We start from the raw sequence: 20254 nt of genomic DNA, 5'->3' as shown, positions 1-20254 counted from the left end.
TGTTTACGCTATTTCCTGTGAGAATTAAAAACAGCATTCTGACAATTATCTCAGTCAAAATGTTTGTATTTCACGATTTATCACACCCAAAGGCGGTGCAAAAATATTGTTAACAAGCTTATTTTTTTTTAGTTTATTAAAAATTTTAAAAAAAATAAGCGGATAAATCGAGTGAAGACACTACCCGATGGCTAGACTCCACTGCGCATGCGTTTAGGCGGCTAAATTCAAAACTGAAGACGTTAGCGTCAGGGCTCGTTGACGTTAGCTGCTGTTTTGCAGTTTTGCACAACGACCGAGACAAAAAAAAAATAAGCGATATGAAAACTGATTCAGTCTACAGGTGTTAACTACACATACCTGTTGTAACCGTGGGGAATAATCATCACAACTACAAGGTATGCGCTGCACCATTTCTTTGACTTTTCTTTTCATCAGTTCATTCATTAATCACCACCAGAGGAGCGTTGTTGTAAAAGATCACATGTTTAGTTGTTTAATGTTTTTCCTAACGGGGATAATCCAATTTATTTAAGTAATAAAAGCTCAGGTAAATGTATCACGTCATTAAAAAGGTAATGTCTAATCAATGTGTGTGTTTCAAGCTCTGTTTGTTGTCATTTTCTTGTAGTACAAAATGGAGCCTTCAGATCCTGAGTGAGTGAAAACTATTATTTTAATAAAAGCAGTAATTGTGCTATCTATACACAAGTCTACACATTACATAAAGGCCAGCTTCATTAAAACTGCAATATAATAATAATAATAATATGTTCATAATAACACAGTGCAATAATCTTGAACATGTGTGTATATATTCCACCTTACTGTTATTCGTAAGGTGAAGCTTTACTTTTATTCCTATTCTATTTGATTAACATTTGTATTACTATATTTCTACTGCTATATTGTATATTTTTGGAGCAACTGTAACGACCGAATTTCCCTCTGGGATTAATAAAGTATTGTTTTTGATTCTGATTAACAGCTGACAGCAGTTTTATTCACAAATAATAACCATCTCCACACTGTTGTGTCTATTTGGTTGCAGGGGAAGCAGTGGATTCTCCAAGCGGCGCATTTCCTCGGTCAGCAGCCTACTACAATACGTTTCATGAAAGAAGTTTATGTTATGCTTTTCCTTTTTTTTTTTTTTGTGAGTAAATTATTGACTGACTCGTATTGTCTGTTGTTTTTTCATTTTTCAGATTTTAAAGGCGCCTCGTAAATCGATTAGGTTACCTGACCCAGAGCAACAGAAAAATGTGGTAAAAAGATGGCCTGCTTTAATATCTCCTCAGACGTATTCTGATTTGATTAATTGGCACTAAAGCCAAAAAATATATATAAATGAAATATACAATCTCACCATAGCAGGAATATCAGTATCAGTTTTATCATTTGTTTTTTTATTTGACTTACTTTATTATTTTTATTTGACCAAGGTGGAGTGTGCCAAACCTGTGGAAAAGAGAAATTCAAGAAGAGTCAGTTTTGCCCCTGCGAACGATGTTCTTCTGTTTTCAAAGTGAGAAACTACAATCAAGGCCCGGCTTCTTTTTCCACAATGATGCTGACACTTCAACCTAACTTAACTATTTTTCTTTTTTTACAGGGATGTAAAAAATGTCTCTCCTGCTCGAAGTCCTTTACAAGACTTAATGACAACAGGTTCGTATGTAATGATGTATAGTTACATGCTTTTTTTTTTTACATACATTTGAAGTCACTTAGTTTAATTTGTTATGTGTTATTCCAACAGCAGCGGCAGACACACAAAATAGGTAAGGTGACCTTCCATCTCTGCCCATTTACCTGCATTTCAGATGTGATGATGCATTCATGTGGTGTCGGACACATCGGAAAAACGAGTTTCCGAGTTGTAAAATGCACATGTACACCTGCTCAAGTCAAAACAACAACTCTGAAAAGAATTAGGTGCCCGACATCCCTACTTGATGTCAGAATTCTCATCACATGGGGGAAAAAACATGTTTTGTTAATGTTCACATACTTTTTTTTATTAATTCACACAATGTACATCAACTTTTTGCTCAAATATAACTTGTAACAGAGACATTCCACAGATCCTTTTTGTAGCATCATCAATGCTGTTTTTTGCTCTTGTTACAACATTTCACGACAACTTTTCCGAACTGAAATCACGTGAACACACCGAAGTCGTAAGCACGACTTCCCAACTCGGAAACTTGGACGGACCGAGCAGCACATGAATGCAGCATTCCTCTCAGACCACCACCAAAACTCACTACTTACCACACCAGGAGATTTTTTTTGTCTTAAAATAAGTGTTGTTTTTCTTTCAAAGGGTCCAGTATGTTGTCACAGAAGATGGGATTCAACAAATCACAGGTATGGGTAGAATCTTTTCTAAATTCAGCCTCCTTTTGAAAAGTGCTTTTATTGTCTGTCAAACGATAAGAGATTTAATGAAAGTCTTCACATCTAGGAATGGACACCCTGTTGAATGCTCCTCTACATACTCGACAAAGGGATACGGTGAGCTTTATGAATGAATGTTTTCTATCCTAACTACTGTCACAGTAACCAATAATTAGATGCATTTGATTTAATTGTATTAATTATGGTATCATAATTATGCTTCTACATAATCTGTATAAGAAATACGTAGATATAAGATCATTCACTAACATGAAGCTACTTATCGTCACTAGGTCAACTTTGATGCTGGGCTTGGATTTGGGGAGAAAACGGTGTTGTTTTCTACGGATGATGCACTCATGGACATGACCCACAGTCACACTATAAACATAGCCAGGGATGAGGACTTACTTGCAGATATCTCCCTGCAAAACTACCATATTTTACCAACCGGAGGAGAGAAGACGGTGATATCTGTGAACGGTGGATCCATGGATATGACCGTAAATCATCCAGTTAACATGCCAAGTGGCTCAGCAACTCTGCCCACCAGCAGAAACGTGGATACAAGAGCAGAGAAGAAAAACACATCATCAGCTGTGCCTTCTGTGGATCCTGAATTTGAAAACTTCCTTGCAAATCTCTCCAAGCCAAGTCGCCCCATCGTAAACCCTGCAATTACCAGAACAGCGCCTCCAGCTGGAGCATCTTCTGGACAGTCGAACATCTCCCTTTCCCGGATCAACACACAGCAATCTGATGTGGATAAAGAAAACCAAGTTCCTTCTTCTGTTTCAGCGGTTATGGAGAAGACGTTAAATATGCCCAGTGTACTCTATCCAGAGGATGACGTGAGCATGGATATGACGGGAGCTCAGACAGGCCGTATTCAGGCTTTCACTGATGATGATGATGATCCATTCCAGTGCCTTTTTCCCTCACAAGAAATGTACTCCCACCTTGACAACAGAGCGTCACAGACGACAGTGAAGAGTAAACAACAGCAGAGCAGGAAAACACTGCCATCATCCAACTCTACAGGTAGTGAAAATTCTGATAGCAAACAATTAGATTTTTAGACTAGATGTTTAACTTTGTGTTTTTATGAAGATGGTCTTATGATTGATTACAGTTTTAAGTAAATTTGATTGCATTTATTTTTCAAATTAAGATATGACGTCCCTGAGGAATTCTTCTCTACGTGCTTCTCTTCCAGGGCAACGGGTGAGTTTTATAATTGGTTTTACTTTGCTATTTTCATCTTTTCCTAACTCTGACATCCCATTATACTAAGTTGACAAGTGAACTAATAACGGCATGATGAGAACGAGATGTATGTCACATAATGTGCTCGGAAAATAGTTCAAGAATGAGTTGCTGTTAGCGTCACTATTTCCATACGTTGCCTTAAAATGCTAGCTAAAGATTGCACACAGTTATATTTTTAGTGACTGTGTCATAACTCACTGTTTTTTCTTCCTCAGGTCAACCTTGACTCAAAAGATGAACACAGAGAGAAAACCATTGTGTTCACTGCAGGTGATGACTTTATGGACATGACTCAGAGTCAGACTGTAAACATCGCCAGTGGTTCATTTCCCCCGCAGAATAAAAATGTGGTCGTGCTTCAGACTGGTAGAAAAGTAGACCATTCTTTATCACTGAAGGAGAGAAAAACTGACGGCTCGTCAACCAATGGTGTGGACGTAGGACTTAAAAGCTTCCTAGCAAGTCTCTCCAAACCAAGCGGCGCCAGTGCCAACCCTGTGAACGCCAGGATGGTTCCTCCTACGGCAGCAGCCTCCAAGAGCTTTGGAGAAACATTTAGAGGAGATGCAATCCGTGGAATGGAAGTTCAGACCAGCCCCATCATGGGACCGGTGGACTCAGATGACCCTTTTCAATTTCTTTTACCCACTAAAGACATGCAGCCGAACAGTGACAGTCTGCATAGTGCAAAGATGACCTCAGGACGGAAGAACAGTAAAGTACAAGGATCATTTAATCATGCAGGTATGGCAAACACAAACTCTTGTTACAAGTTTGTTTCCCATGTATAAAAAAAGAAGGTCAATATCTAAAATCTCCCATAATAAGGCTTGAATAAAAACTATATTGTAAAAAGTGATGTATGAACGAACATGTTAAACAACAATGCAGACCTCAGGTTTATTTCAATAAATTAAGTTTTAAATGGGAGAAATTTGGATCTGTATGCTTTTGCTAATGACTTTCATATTTTATTCCCTCTCTACACATTAGGTATGGGTACTTCATTGGAGCCATCTTTAAAGACAAAGGGTCAAAGAAATCAGGTAAGCATAAAAATGATCATCATTATTATTATTTGAAGATTCACATTTTTTCTTCTAGCACTATAAACTACAATTATTAAACTTTTAGAGCTGTACTTACTCTGCACTGCCATGTAACGTATCTATTCAACTGAAAAAAGCATTTAACAAGCTTGTACCGATTGTATTTCTGTCTTACAAATTTCTAACATACGCTCTTTCTAAGGTGCCTCTAAAGTTTTTAAATGTTATAATAATAATCATAGTAATGCTAATTTAACTTTCTGGATTTTCCCTTCCACAGGTCAGAGTGGATTTTGAAGATGACGGCGGGGAGAAAACAGTGAGGTTTACTGCTGATGATGCAGCTATGGATGTGACAAGAAGTCACACAGTGAACATTGCCAATGATGTTATCCAGCAACCACACCAACATGTGGACTATTCACCTGCCTGTGGAGAGAAAACAGTAAGGTTCACTGCTAATGAAGCAGCCATGGATGAGACAAGAAGCCACACTGTAAATATTGCAGCTAGTTTGGAACTGCACAAAAGAGTGGACTCCTTACCTAATTGTGGAGAGAAGACATTGAGGTTTACTGCAAATGATGCGGCCATGGATGAAACAAGAAGCCACACTGTAAATATTGCAGCTAGTTTGGAACCGCACAAAAGAGTGGACTCCTTACCTAATTGTGGAGAGAAGACATTGAGGTTTACTGCAAATGATGCGGCCATGGATGAAACAAGAAGCCACACTGTAAATATTGCAGCTAGTTTGGAACCGCACAAAAGAGTGGACTCCTTACCTAATTGTGGAGAGAAGACATTGAGGTTTACTGCAAATGATGCGGCCATGGATGAAACAAGAAGCCACACTGTAAATATTGCAGCTAATTTGCAACCAGAACAACAACAAAAAGCAGACTTCTTACCTACTTGTGGGGAGAAGACGTTGAGGTTTACTGCAGACGATGCAGCTATGGATGTGACGAGAAGTCACACTGTAAATATCGCTGCCAATCTGGAACCGTACCTTCAACAAAAAGTTGACCTCTTACGTTCTTCTGGAAAGATGACACTGAGGTTGCCTGCTAATGAAGCGGCAATGAATGTAAGAAGAAGCCACACAGTCAATTTTGCCACCAATTCGGAACCAGAACTCCAACAAAAAGTGGACATCTTACCTTCTGATGAGAAGACATTGAGGTTCTCTGCGTATGATGCAGCCATGGATGTAACCAAGTGCCTCACTGTAAATATTTCCACCAATGTGGAACCACAACTACAACAAAAAGTGGGCTTCTTACCGACTTCTGGAGAGAATACATTGCGGTTTGAAACTGATGCAACCATGGATGTCACACAATGCCACACAGCAAATATTGCCACCAGTTTTGAAACACAGTCCCACCAATATGTGGATGTTTTGCCAAATTTTGGAGAGAAAACACTGACGTTTGCCGCAGACGATGCAGCCATGGATGTAACCCAGTGCATTACCGGAAATATTGCAAGCATTTCACTTCCACATCCAGTTCTTTTAAACAAAGAATCCAACATTGTTTCCACTCAGGAAAACAAGGACTTTAAGAGTAATGAAATTGAACCATGTCAGCAGCGCAGAAAGAGTTCTCTAACAACACACACTTTGGATCAAGGATTTAAAAAGTCCCTGTCCAAAACCAGGGGCTCCTCAGCTTATACTGACATAACCAAGGTGGCCTCTCAAGAAACTGAGACCCCAGATGGTTTCCCACACCAATGCAAAACCCAGAAAAATGATGTGGGTACAGAAATAGTGGCTTTTAATTCAGTTACTATTGAGAAGCAAGTAAATGAAACCATGAGAGAAGAAGATGGAAACATGGATATGACTGAGGCTCAAACAGGCAACATTCTAAGACAAACATGTACAGATGAATCACCTCCAGGCTTTTCATCCACTCAGGACTTTAACCCTGACTCTGACCATTTCAGGAAAACAGAAATGACTTTCCAGACCAATGACGCACCAGGATCATCCAACGCTGATAGTGTGAACATCACAAACCGTCCAACTCCTCTTGATTCCAATGAAAGTGACACATGGAAAGAAGATGAACCAAGAAATCAAACTTGCTCTTTGTCAGAGAAGATTGAAAGTTCGCCTGCTGCTATTGACCATGATGTTGATGCAGCGCCTTCACGAAAGTCTAGAAGGAGGAGCATAGCTGATCTTCAATCAAAACTAAGACGTTTGAGCCATTTGATAAATACAAATCCTGATGCTGTTACCATGGAAAGCTCTACTGCCCCTTTGCCTTTGCCAGAGCACAGCTTGGAACAAAGCCCAAAAGACAAAACAAAATCCCTAGAGGTTATGGAGTCTGAACTGGAATGTGATCTGATAAATGCAGATGAAAATACACAAGCTCAGCGTCTTCTGCAAGAACAGCCCTCTTCTGCTGCAACTCCATTCAACCTGAAGACTAAACAACTCATGTCAAGACTCTCAGTCGGAGGCTTTAAGGCGAAACTCCCCCAAAGAACCAAACCTGATGAATCAAAGAAGGTCAATTCTGTTGAAGAGCATACGAGGACAATGACCGTAAATGTCACTAATCAACTGAGCAACTTCGACGCTGATGTGAGTGACATCAACGATGAGGAACTTGGTAGCTGCGAAGACATGTCAGAAATGATCGACACAAGGACTCCTCAGAAAGTCACCGAAAAAGGCAGTTTCTCTCAGAAGTCAAACATGGAGGAACCTTTAGAGGATGATGTGTTCGAACAAGACTCTATTAGTCCCGTCTGTGGAAACAAGCGACCTTTGCCAGTAGATGAGAATAATGCGGAGGAGTATGAGAAGAGGATGAAAGCATCCACTGAGACGCTCGCTGATGTTGAAGAGGTAGGTGAAAATACTGTCGGCCTTTATCTTAACATTTATTAACTAGTAGAAAACTAGTTCATATTTAAGTAAGAGGCATTACTGATCCTGACATTTTAACACTGCCTCCATGATTACCTGGCATTATCATTTTTCCATAATAACGTACATTTTTACAACACTGAAATCCCTTAGTACAAAACCTCAGTCTTTTCAGAATTACTACTCTGCTGCTAGTTCTGTTGAAAAGTAGGGCTGCCCAATATCCGCCTGATGGAAAAAACTGTATTTATACTGAAAAAGAGAAACTCATTGCAGCAGTTTGGTGACTATGGAAATACATGATGCTGAATACTGCCTTTCTTTCATAATTTGATACCGTATGTGACTGGTAAAATAGTAAATGGACTGTACTTATATAACTCTTTTCTAGTCTTCAAAATCATCATAGTGCTTTTACTCAACATGTCACATTCAAGCACTGATGGCAGAGGATGCTTATGTTAAATACCCATCATTATTAAAGAATCACGTTGGACGACTACCTCGACCACTGAGCCTAACAATCACCATTATTTGATCTGATTATAAAATGAGATACCAGTATTTTGTTTTGGTTCTTTCAGTGTTTCTTTATTCAATTTTCTGTTTTGACCCTTTTTTTTCTTTGTTGCCAGGTATATCAGTCTCATGTAGACGTAGCTGCAGAGAGTGACGGTAACATGACTACAGCTCCAAGCATGACAACACAGCACACGGATTTCTCCAACAGCAGTCACACAGCCAGCAGATGTGAAGCTACTTTTGAATCAAGTAAGAGGTTTTCCATAACATACTGTCGTAAAGATCCCTGTTTTCTTGTTGTTATTTATAGATAACAGCTCAAGAAACAGGAATATAATTATCAAAATAACAAGAAGTTCAAAATCAAACATATGTACATCAGTTAAATAAAGGGAGAAAAAATACAATAATAGAATAATAGAACATGTACACTTCCACTTGTGGAAATAGTTATAATTATTATTAAAAACACACACAGTGTGTAGCATTATTGATATGAGTCATGAAGTGGTGATGCTTTTAAAGAGTCTGATTTCTCTTTATTCTGGACATCAACTGTTTTTTGTATTTCTTTTCAGCTTTCAAACACAGCATGTTTGAATCACAGCTTGAAGACTACGCCAACGATGTACAGAGGGTATCTTCTTTTAGTATTTCAGTGGCACTTTTAAATTTAATGTTGTAATGTATGTGATATAAAATGTATGTACTTAAATGTAAAAGAATAGAATAGAATAGAATTACTTTATTGATCCCAAACTGGGAATCCATAATTTCCCAGTTTGGGATCAATAAAGTAATTCTATTCTATTCTATACTTTTAAATTTAAGTACATACATTTGATATAACATCCTAATATTTTGAAGCTTGTTGTTTATTGATTTTAATGCTCTGTTTACAGAAGTTCGATGATGGCTCCATAACGGTGTTAGAGTTCTTCAAACTCTTCAACATCGACTTTGTCATCCATAATCCTCGGCAAAGTGTCCTCCCTGGCAGAGTAGGTCAACCCTCATCAACATATTTGAGATCAAAATCTCTGGAGTTAACGGCAGAAGAAGTGATGAAGCTTTTTCTTTTGTTTTTCAGCTTTTGACAGACACAGATCGCACACCGATTGATTTACTCAAAGACAGGCATATCAACCGTCCTAAACAGAGTGTGTACGAGACCAACGTCCTTGAACTAACAGGAAAAGTGGAAGAGTAAGTACAGTTAATGCTGATAACACATTCGTTTATTAGAAGATTGTATACCTGCAGTATTCTGTCACATTTAACCTTCCATATTTAGAGTATCATTTAAACTTGGTTTAAGGAAACATCTTAGAACATCTTAAAAAAAAAAACACTCAAGAGGAGTTTTGTAAAAGCTCGCAATTGTTTGAAAGTTGGTCATGAATTAGAGCAGGGCTTCTCAACTGGTGGGTTCGGGACCCAAAAGTGGGTCGTCGAAGTGTTATCAGAGCATGTGCCTGGAAAAAACCTGGTGTCAAAGAGTCTGTGAAGTGCTTTTTTAAACACGTTAGATTTGTTCAGTTTCCGTCAGAGGTACAAAACATCTGGCAGAAGCCGCAAACTGCACAATTTTTCATGAAATAAATCTGATTGGATTAAAGTTATCAGAATTGTGGGTGGCAATTTTTCAGTGAGTAATTGATGGTGGATCCTCCTGAACCTGGACGAGTTGAGAACCACTGAATTACAGAATACATAGGAGATGTCAGAGATAAATATTTTTATGAGAAGCTCTAAATAAGTGTCTTTAAATAATTCTGATGAAACAACTTTTGTCGGGTCTCCAGGTTGAAGGGGCGAATGCGGGACCTGGACAAACCACTGCGGATCGTTAATGAAGCTTTATGGGAAGCAATGAGAAACGTTTCAGAGAAGGAGGTATGACTGGATACCTTTTAATTTCAAACTGCTCTTCTTTAATGCAGATATCTCTTTTTCTGACTGAACTCTAACTAATCTTTTTAATTAGAATGATCTGTTTATTAAAAGTATGAATTTATCTGTTATTTAGTTTTAATTGATGTCCATTATTGTAGTTGTAAAATGAATGAATTCTTACACTTGGTGTGCGTCCTTTTTTAATTCAAAGCTCAAATCTTTTGGTGCCAAACTGAAAGAGAGAAACAACCTGTTCAGAAAGACGAGCAAAGCCAAGTCACATGAGATGAAGGAGGTCTTGTACTCGCAACTTGTGCAGGCAAATCTGGTAAGAGCTTTCACAGTGATACTCTAATTTACAACCTAAGATCATGGAAGGCCAATAACAGGGTTCTTGTTTTCAGGAGGAGCAGCAGAAGTTGAGAGGACGGATCGAGAAAGCAGACGAGATGATACAAAGTCTGGATGACTGCATTCATGAGTTAGAAACAGGTAAGTCTGCTATGGGCTGATTATTATGCAGGGCTCTCTGATAAAATAGACTGAGGGCAATGCCAACACAAATAGGGTCAGTGTGGATGTGTTATTCAAGTCATTGCTGTAAAATCTTCTGTTTCCCTTCTTCAGAAATGTCTGCAGTCGAAGAAAAGGGAACGGAAGACACACCAAGTTTGAGGTCAATCCAGGAAGGTTAGTTGTTATATTGAATGAATGTGTTATTCATTTTAAATTGAATGATTTATTCATTTGTATTTATTTACTTTTTCTTTTTTTACAGAGCTGCAGGTTGTCACTGACACGATGGCAGATAAAGATAGGTGAGTCTTAAATATAAATAAACAGAACAGACATAATAATCATATTCAGGTTTATGCACTTACAGTGTTTTCTTCAACTTCAGCTTTTATTCTCTCCATGGGGGGAATGTGTTTTTGGAGCTAGGCAAAAAATTAAACATAGAACAAATAGGCACATCGAACCAGCTACAAAAAACATTCAAATAAATAAATACTGGATTCATTTCAGCTCCTGTGAGGAACCTTTGGTTTGTGTAACCACCGACTGGCAGTCATACTACAGTCAAACATAATATGCAGTACATACGGCTTACTATGTTTAGTAGTAGTATGTACAGTAGTAGGCCGTTTAAAACAATGTCTCAGATGTGTGCAATTAGTGTTTTCTGTAAGTTTGTTTTTAAATTCATCCTGCTTTCTTTTAAACAGTCAGTGTGTATCTCCGATCAGGATTGTAATTCGATGATGGCTTGAATGATTAAAACATTTCATCCTCTCGGACTTCTTTCCAGTGTCTCATCCTCCTTCTCTCTTTCTGCCACAGACTAATATCAGAGCTGGAGATGCAGAACACGCAGAACTCAAGTAAACTGAACAGGCTGATCGCTGAGACGAGGAACCTTGAGAGCCACGTGGACGCTCTGAAGACGTCAGTATATCATTTCAATGTGTTTTCACTTCTTCTGTACTGTTACTTTCACTGCCAGTAGGAAGTCATTAACAAAACACCTGCACTCTGACTCGCTCATGTACTGTTTGTAGGTGTTATTTGATTCACTACAGTTTTGTCCATTTGTTTGCTTTTTAATTGGTCTTGACAGTTAATGGCGTTTGCCTACAAATGTATTAAAGTTTACATCCTTTGTTCAGGTTGAATGAATGGAAGTTTGGAGAGAGGAGAGACGATTATACAGTCTTCACGTTTCTTCATGACACCTTCCATCTCGAGCTGCTGTATGACAAATCCAACGGTAAGACTGTCAGCAGGGTGTTGGTTCTTTTTTCAGAAATAATGCTTTACATTGTTGACAGCCCCTCTACCTTCTACTGTATTCTCTTTGTCTTAAATGGAGCTGTCTATCCACTTTGACTTGCTGCTTGACACGGCTCATATTTGAGACTTGTAGCACTTCTGGCTTCAGTAATGTTAGAATCTGTTTTGCATTTAAGACCAAACGACACCCGATCTTTAGAGGTTTTTGTCTGTGTGCCCATCAGTCAGTGGGTAAAAGTGTATTTGCCCACTTATCTTATCTATTTATATAAGAGCACAACTTGAGCTCCTTTTTTTTTTTGTGAAGAAGCGATGTCTTTCATTTAATAATGAATTTCCTTTTCTATCGTTTTTGAAGAAGATGAAGCTCAAAATCAATCGGAGAGGAAGATATCCCACATCGTGTTCAACCTTCACCTCGATGGTAAGAGGACACAGCAAGTGGAGATGATGGAATGATGGTGTTTCACTTTGGTCGATTGGAATATTTATTTTTCACATTGTTTCTTCGGGTTCAAAGTTGTTTCTAATCTACTTCATTATATTCACACGCTGATGGCAGAGGTTACTGTCAGAAATAACTAATCCCATTCATACGCCGCACCGAAGCAGCGGGAGCAACTTGGGGTTAAGTGTCTTCCCCAAGGACACATCGCACATGTGGCTACAGGAGCTCGGAATCGAACCCCTGACCTTCCAGTTAAGAGAACTGATTCAAACAATGAGCCACAGCCGCCCCATTATATTACATGACATGTGAAATGAGTTACTATAATCTATGGTGCTTCCTCTGTAGCTGTGAGTTCTACTTAATACAGGCCATTTATTCTCTTTGAGCATGAGGGACATTCTCTATACTCGTATCTTTTAAAAATAACCTCTTACCATTTTTCTCCAACTAGATGAGAAGTCCCATGACCACGCTCGCCTCGTCCACAAACTGCTCTCTGGGTACATCGAAGGAGAAACTTCCTGGGTGGAGAAGTATCCGACGAGCAAACACGTTCCAAAGGTTGGTGTGGAGAGAGACACCAGCAGTTCTTTCACTATCTTAGAATATTTTGTTATTAAATTACCGTACACTCTGTTCATAGTTTGAGATAACCTTTTCCGGTTACACCGAACCTTTTAACCAATGTTTTGTGTTTCCACTTGTGTGTAGCTGCTCCACGATGTGAGTCACGTTGTGAGTCACTGTCGCCTGCTGGGGGAGGAGCTGCGTCTGCTCAAAATGTGGGGGGGTCTGAGGCTTGATATTCTTGACATCAGCTGTGTGGACACTCAGTAAGTACTCCTGAACACAGCTTGTCAGAGTTGATTGTAGCCCAACATTTTACAATTTTTTAATGACACCGCTTTGTGAAATATTTGATTCTGATAGACGCAAAGCATCGGTCTATCCCTCAACAGCTCTTTGCTTTAAGAACAAACAGATCGGTTTTGAGTTTTTAAATGTATTTAGCTTTTCTAAAGCATACATATCAGTTTGATTATAAAGGACGTGAAACTGCAATAAGATCTGAATGTACATCTTCATTTAAAGCACCAACATACCCTTCCCTCCATGACACAACAGGCTCCCTAATGTTTCCTGTATGAAGCCAAACAAGTGACCTGAAATGATGCATTAAAGGCAAACAACATAAACTCCTTCAAATGGTTATTAGGAGGTCATAAGGCCCTCAAAGCTTTACTCACTGGTATTGAATTAATTGACTTTAAACGCATCACAAGAGGCTTATATACCCTAACCAGAACATCTTTTTCTTTTAAATAACTGAGCTACATTATATAATAAACATTTCTTTCCTCCATCTTCTAGAGTGCACATTGTCTTCAGCAGTCTCAAGAAGTTTTCCAAGTTTGAGGTGATCTTCTCCGTCAGCCTGAGCAACCAACTCTGTGTCCTTGGAGTGCAGAGCTTTAAAAACCTGATCGGAAGCACGACGTAAGTTCCTCTTCAGATGGCACTCTGTTTTTTGGGGCTGTCGGTGTTGTGATATAAAACTTTAAAATGAATGAGAAAATGTTTCGTAAAGGTAGCTCGTTGATATTCTCAGTCATTACTTTTCAGAGACTCCTTCAAAATAATCAAATTAAATGTTTTCTTTAACTTGCAGGATTGAACAGATTGAAGAGATTGTGGCATCGTTCAGTCCAACCAGGAAACTCTTGACAAAGATTGTCAAAAAGATTCATGAAAATCTGCTCTGCTGAGACTAGGATGTAAAATAAAAATGTTCAGGAAAAAAAAACAATATATTAATGGGCTTTTATTTTGAAAAAAAAAAAAAAGATGTAGTGTACAAATTTTTGTTTTTCTCACCTTGTATGTAAATAGTTTTCATATTTTGTTTCCTTCCTTCAGCCTGTAAACAAATAAACAATTTTAATCATTTTGTAAAAAAACAGTTGTTGTGTTTTGTTTGGTTTTCCAACTTTGGCAACACACCGAGAAAAGGACGACATCAGTGATCGAACTGCTTAAACATGAAAATGGATCAGTCCTAACTGCAGCAGCCCTTTTCTAATCAGAAAAATACAATCACTGACATTTTAGTTTTTAAGAAAAGTACTTCAATATACAATACATACTTTTGTCATTTCTTCTTTAGATTATATTTTCCTTGTGATTACATCAGCCATTTGAAGTTTAATTCTTGCAGTGACTCCTGTGTATTTCCCAGAGTCTCCTCCAGATGGCGAGCATGGCTTGAGTTCACTCTAGTGTGTGTGTGTGCTTTTTAAAAACTGTTAAGGGGCTCCCATGCCAGGGGCCCAAAGCAGTCTCCTGTGTTGCCTGTTGACGAGCAGTGCCTCTGTGTTTATTTCAAAGTCCTCATGATTGTGATATTTGTTGCTTGGATGCATTGTCTTTGCACATCGTCTTCTGTGAAGCTTACTGCACACTGATGTAGTCTCAGGCTCGACCTGCTTGCATACAACAGCAGACAGATTGGAAAAAAAAGTATTTATGGTAAAGATTTAAAGAATACATGTGATATTTCAATGCATATATGGTTGATCAGCAACAAAAAAAATCAAGTATTCAAGAGAGTTATTTCAATTGAGTGACTTGTTATCTTTGCTTACTCATTAACTTGATAGGCTGAAGTTATTTTTTGGGCCTCTTTGTCTTCATCAGATAGGACAGCTGAGGAGAGACAGGAAATGTTGGGAGGAGAGGGAGGGGGGGGATTCGAAACCACGGCCGCTGTGCTGAGGACCATGCACATACATGCAGCACGTAACATAACCACTAGGCCTTCTGGCGCCCTGGAAAATTGGAGTTAATAAAGTGTATGGATGCTTAGGGTCTGCTTAGGGTTTCTGTACGTTGGTGTGTTTGTGTTTGGCAAGAAAATTTGAACAGCTGAGACGTCAAACATTGTCATCTGTCACTCCCAACTCCTTCAAAACACATTCTTTTGGTCTCCTTTCCTTTTTTTCCCCATGTCATTAGTTTTCTGCTACTCTTTCCTGAGATAATAACCAATCCTACATATAGCTTATGACTTGAATTATTTTGGTAGTTTCTGGTTTTGAATCTTTATCCTGTGACAAAAGATGAAACCAAACAAACAGCAAACAGTTTGACACTTATGGTACCGCACCGACATATAATTAAACCCAAACATGAGTATTTGTGATCACATGAACATTATCTTTAAGGGAGATTCAAAAAATCAAACATCAGCTGTCATTGTGTGAACCTCAGTATACTGTTCCTGCCGTACTGTGTTAAGGCTTCGGAGGGCGCTATAAGCCTTTTAGTGCAGCCTTGTCTCATCACAAAGTATTACTAATGTGTTATTTTCAATGCATGACAAGCTTCTAATTAGTCAGCAGTTTTTTTCCTGACAGTTATATGTTTATATATTTGTCTGATCCTTTCAGAGTTTATTAGTGCGTTCAAATCTGTGGTCACTATGAGACCGGTTTTATTTATAGGAAAAAGAAAAGTTAACAAACGGTTAGAAAATATAAACATTTTTTTAATCACATTGTGACCCCTCAGATTAATTTGGGACCCTTTCCTGGGTCCTGGTCCTGAGGTTGGGATCCACTGGATTGTTTAAGAGCATGAGAAGCTCGTCAAGAAAAGTTCTACATATGAAAACAACTTCAAAATCAAAAATGTTGTCATCACTGACCATAAAGCAGATACATCACAATATTAAACAAAGAAAGTCTTCTGCTTAGGCTCTCTTTTGTTAAAGCCGGTGTTAGTGTTTGCTCTTTAAAGCCCACTGCCAACAGCCAGGACATGACTGACATGGACAGTGTCCAGAGGTCGTTTGAAGGGTCAAACAACCAGAGACAAGCCTCTGAGAGGATGGCGGAGAGGGGGAGGCACCGACTGTCCGCTCCTGAAGCCCCTGACGTCAAAGGTCAAAGTGGACTTTCCAAACCGTCACCCTCGAGTGAGCCGTCGGGGGACACGAGTTCCTCCGTCCCTCCCCCAGAAACAACGGCTGCTGTCAAAGCAGATAGAGGACACCCAGAGGTCCGGGCAGGGGTTAAGTTTGGCCGAAGCCACATTTGGGTCTGCTGACCTCAGCCGTGAGATCAACTCAATTTCATTTCAATCGATCTATTGAAGGGTTTTTCATTATTCTCACATGGGAAACTGAATCTCTCATTAGACCGTAATACAACTAGACAAATAGCTATTAGGTTTTCTACTCCAGTTAAGTAAATATAAAGTGATTTCATGTGTCGTTCTCGGTTTCTGATTTAATTCATGTTTCTGAGCAAATAACCTACAACATGGCCGATCAATTATCTTCCCCATTTAAGAAACGCTTTATCATTCGTTCCGAAAAAAGCCAGATCCTAATGCCGTTAATTGTATTGATATTGGTTTTGGTTTGGTTTTTAACCTCTGTAGGGTGTGCAGACAACAAGATATCATGCTAAATGAACCTAGCCTGGCCCAGGTAATAAACATGTTTTGAGACACCGCCTTATAAAGTGAGCTTTGTTTATAACGGTGGCAATTTTCTACATTTGTAATCACTATAATTTCAGAGTCGACTCCTCAGAGAAGTAAATGTCAAACTAGCATTTTGGCTAATTGGACTGAAGAGCAATTTAATGTTGATTAAACCACATGAAATTGCCAAATCAGTGGGTGCTGCCTTTGTTACGCAACTGCATATTTTAAACAAGTACAGCAGTTATGCTAGCCTTCTTAGCCGCTCTATTAAAGTTTGAAATGTTAGCTAAATGCTAACATCAACATGCTAACATGCTGACTTTGATTTATCTTTATTAATCCTATTAGAGGAAATATTTCAACACATACAAACAGCCAAAGATGAAACTTAGATTGTAAAAGTTGATGCTCATAATATGCCTGTTAAATAGATGACCTTAACAGCACAATGAAAGGATCATTGTGAGGAACATTAAAACCCATTGAACATTTAGAAGACAAATTACAGAGTGTATAAACAATCTAGGATAACACTTGGTTTTACAAGAAGGCAAATTTTGATAAAACCAGAAAATTTCACTTGCCAGAACATGTCTCAGAAGAAGCCAAAATATTTGATGCTTTGTTGGCTGCAAAAAGAATTCATGATGTTTACCTTTGCCAAATTCACCATTTTAGAAGCTTCCATTTTCTGATTGACGCTAAAGCATGTGAACCTGATTGGAATTTTACAAGATATATTTGCCAGTAATGTGTGTTTGTAGGACCAAATTTGACAAATTTTGGAGTTGAAAATGCGTCTGGTTGAAAATGAGGGAGTTTCAAAAGTTATTTCAAGTCATTTGCATCCAGTTTTACAAAACAATATGATTCTGTTGTGGTCCATGCAATAGGCTAGTTGTCAAGACACTAAAAGCCCACAAATGTTTGCCTCATAAAGGAGCTTTGGGAAATGTCAGGGGATAACCAAAGGCAGCATTAGTCATCCTGTAGGGAAAATAAATGTCTGCAAAGTGGGATTTTCTGGCACAACTTCACCACCTAGCAAGGTGCATGAAAAGTGAAAGGCTTGAAGAAATCAAAATGCTCCAGCAACACTTAAGAAGATAAACTTTATTAACAAATTAGACTGACGCGTTTCGGCTTGTGCCCTTCATCGGGGTCATCCAAATGATGATGATCCAACATGGACAACCCTGATAAAGGACACAAGCTGAAACAAGTCGGTCTAATTTGTTAATAAAGCAAAATAAATGTCTGCACCATCTATCCATGGTAGGTGTTTCAGTCAGGACCAAAGAGATAGACCCATTTTTATTTAGTCAAACCTGTCCTGCTATGTGATTAAAAATCTAAAAAAATCTTTATCCTTTGAAATAATTACTTGATGTTATAAAACAGAAGGAAAACCATACATTATATTAAAAAAGTGTATTACCTAGATAAGAGCATTGGTCATTTTTAATTAAGAAGTTGGATCCAAAACCCTTACAATTAAAACATGATTTATTGCATTAAATGTATGAAATATACAATGGTACAACATCAAATAGAGGTAAAAAATGCTATGGTTCTTTCTTACTTGACAATAAATGCAGCATTACATATATGAAGAGCCATAAATCTCCTTTCCAAGTGACAAATGTACAGCAGTTATTGGGATTTAGAGTTAGAGGGCAGCATACTGTCAACACTCCACATGTCTAATTCTGTAAAAGGGGAACATTTGGCCCGGAGCAACCTGATTAAAATCTGGTTATCCACACATCCAGGAGCAGTATTTCAGCTCAGTAACCTCATCACTGTCTTACACATGTCCCAACATCGACAGGGAGGGACATTTAAGGTGGGAGAATTCGTTTTCTGAAAATGGTTCCCTTTGTATTAAAGTCAGGCACAACCTGGCCCGACACAAAGCCTCTTTGTCTAAGATTGAAATGTAAGGAGAATGGAGCCATAAGCATTTTATTCACGTGGAAAATACTTTTTTATTTTATTTCTACTTCTAGAAAATGTGGTCACAATCTTCTACTAGCCTTTCAAAGAGAAATGTGGTTATGATAAAAGAAAAATCTATATTTTTCATTTCTTTATGTATGTTTTTATCTTCACGCAGACACAAAAGAAAGGGATAGCATGTTGTAAGGTTTTGTTGTGTTTGTGGAAGGCTGTAAGCATGCTAATTTGAACTGTAAAAATGGGCATTTTAAAATCTGGGGATTTCCTGATTTTTGGAGCCAGCCTCAAGTGACTACTCAAGTAATTTCCGTTTTGTTTTTTTCCCATTTGGCATTTGCTTCATTGTTTTTTTTTTAACTCCAGCGGTCACTTCTTGCTTTTATTTGCCACATGACTTCTTTTTTTGTAAGCAACAATTCCCTGAATCACACTCTTTAAAAAAGATCAGCGGTCAACAGTGAGCTCATTTGCAATAAAGCAACAACCATAGCTGTTCATATAATGACAGACTGAAACACCTCTATTGTTCTGACCCCTTCCTCTTGGTGGCCATGATTATTCATAGCACGACTCAGACATTTTCTTATCACGACTATCTCACAGTGTTGCGACAGCTTCACTCGTACAGTTAGAAAAAGATAAGGGCAGCACAGTTGAAACAAAGTGCTGTGTTCTTTTTTTTTTTCTCTTACGGCCGGTCCTGAGGAAATGGTTGTATTGAAGCCAAAACACAATGGATCCATCATGAAGGCAATACTTTACATTCACAATGCAGAATACTCTCACCAAGAGGTTTTAGTCTGAGGATGAGAACAGTCTGGTTGTGCTGATGCGGTTGAAGACTCCTGTTCATTAGATATGTGTTAGATATATGCCTGTTTTAATTGTGATTAGTATCAAAAAGGCTAAGGATGCAAACTTAAAGTGAACGTGTATAAGGTCAGTTCTTCATATATATCCTGGGATCTAGTCAAATCTACAAGCTCATGTTTAACAAATGCATCTGGTCCACATCTCCATTCGGCCTGTTTCACTTGTTAAATTATTCTGCAGCCCCTTTCACACATGCACTGCTCTCCTGAAAATGTCCAGAAATTCACCAGCCTCCCGGCAACATTTCGACAAGATGTCAGAGTGAGCCAATGTGTGAATGTAACACGTTATATCCAGAAAATCGGTGATGAAACCTACATGTATATCCTATATAGCGGTGTGATTTCTGTGTATTTAATGAAGCTGCTTCATTATGTTACATATGCCTCAGGGGTAGCCCCCCCCCCCACCCCCACCCCTTGTCCAGCAGGGATAGTCTCCTGCTGTGAGGTGCATGTGAACAACCAACTCAGGAGGGTTTCAGGGGCAGTCCTCCTGAAATTTTCCACAAATGTTCAGGAGTGCATATGTGGAAACGGCTAAAGTGATTAAACGTTTGTGTTTGTGCACATCCTAAAACATAGACACAGGGAGCCATGTGCCCACACAGCTGACTTCAAATATCAGTGTTCATGCTGCTGTCCTGAAACGCATTAGTCC

General features: G+C 38.6%; 1 protein-coding gene across 2 annotated transcripts; it reads left to right on the top strand.

Moving 5' to 3' along the window:
- Positions 1 to 245: 245 nt before the first annotated feature.
- On the top strand, positions 246 to 14232 carry knl1 (kinetochore scaffold 1). Of its 2 annotated transcripts, none has more exons than XM_029278465.2 (30): positions 246 to 398; positions 632 to 657; positions 1052 to 1088; positions 1209 to 1268; positions 1446 to 1528; positions 1616 to 1671; positions 1763 to 1784; positions 2330 to 2373; positions 2471 to 2520; positions 2697 to 3444; positions 3575 to 3627; positions 3888 to 4416; positions 4666 to 4718; positions 5002 to 7593; positions 8259 to 8385; positions 8715 to 8773; positions 9039 to 9137; positions 9227 to 9342; positions 9942 to 10032; positions 10244 to 10360; positions 10437 to 10524; positions 10660 to 10722; positions 10811 to 10850; positions 11374 to 11478; positions 11700 to 11800; positions 12182 to 12247; positions 12726 to 12835; positions 12986 to 13107; positions 13646 to 13771; positions 13944 to 14232. In XM_029278465.2, the coding sequence occupies exons 2-30, from the start codon at positions 638 to 640 to the stop codon at positions 14038 to 14040; spliced, it is 5874 nt and encodes a 1957-aa protein (XP_029134298.2). In that variant the 5' UTR covers positions 246 to 398; positions 632 to 637; the 3' UTR covers positions 14041 to 14232. The 2 variants fall into 2 exon arrangements, with proteins under 2 accessions (XP_029134298.2, XP_020495552.2); XM_020639896.3 differs by having other exon boundaries at positions 247 to 398; positions 8250 to 8385.
- The last annotated feature ends 6022 nt before the right edge of the window (positions 14233 to 20254 follow it).

The sequence above is a fragment of the Labrus bergylta genome, chromosome 15 (genome assembly GCF_963930695.1).
Source record: "Labrus bergylta chromosome 15, fLabBer1.1, whole genome shotgun sequence".
Lineage (NCBI taxonomy): Eukaryota > Metazoa > Chordata > Actinopteri > Labriformes > Labridae > Labrus > Labrus bergylta.
The sequence above is the reverse complement of the archived record's forward strand: the minus strand, read 5'-3'. Positions and strand labels throughout refer to the sequence as shown.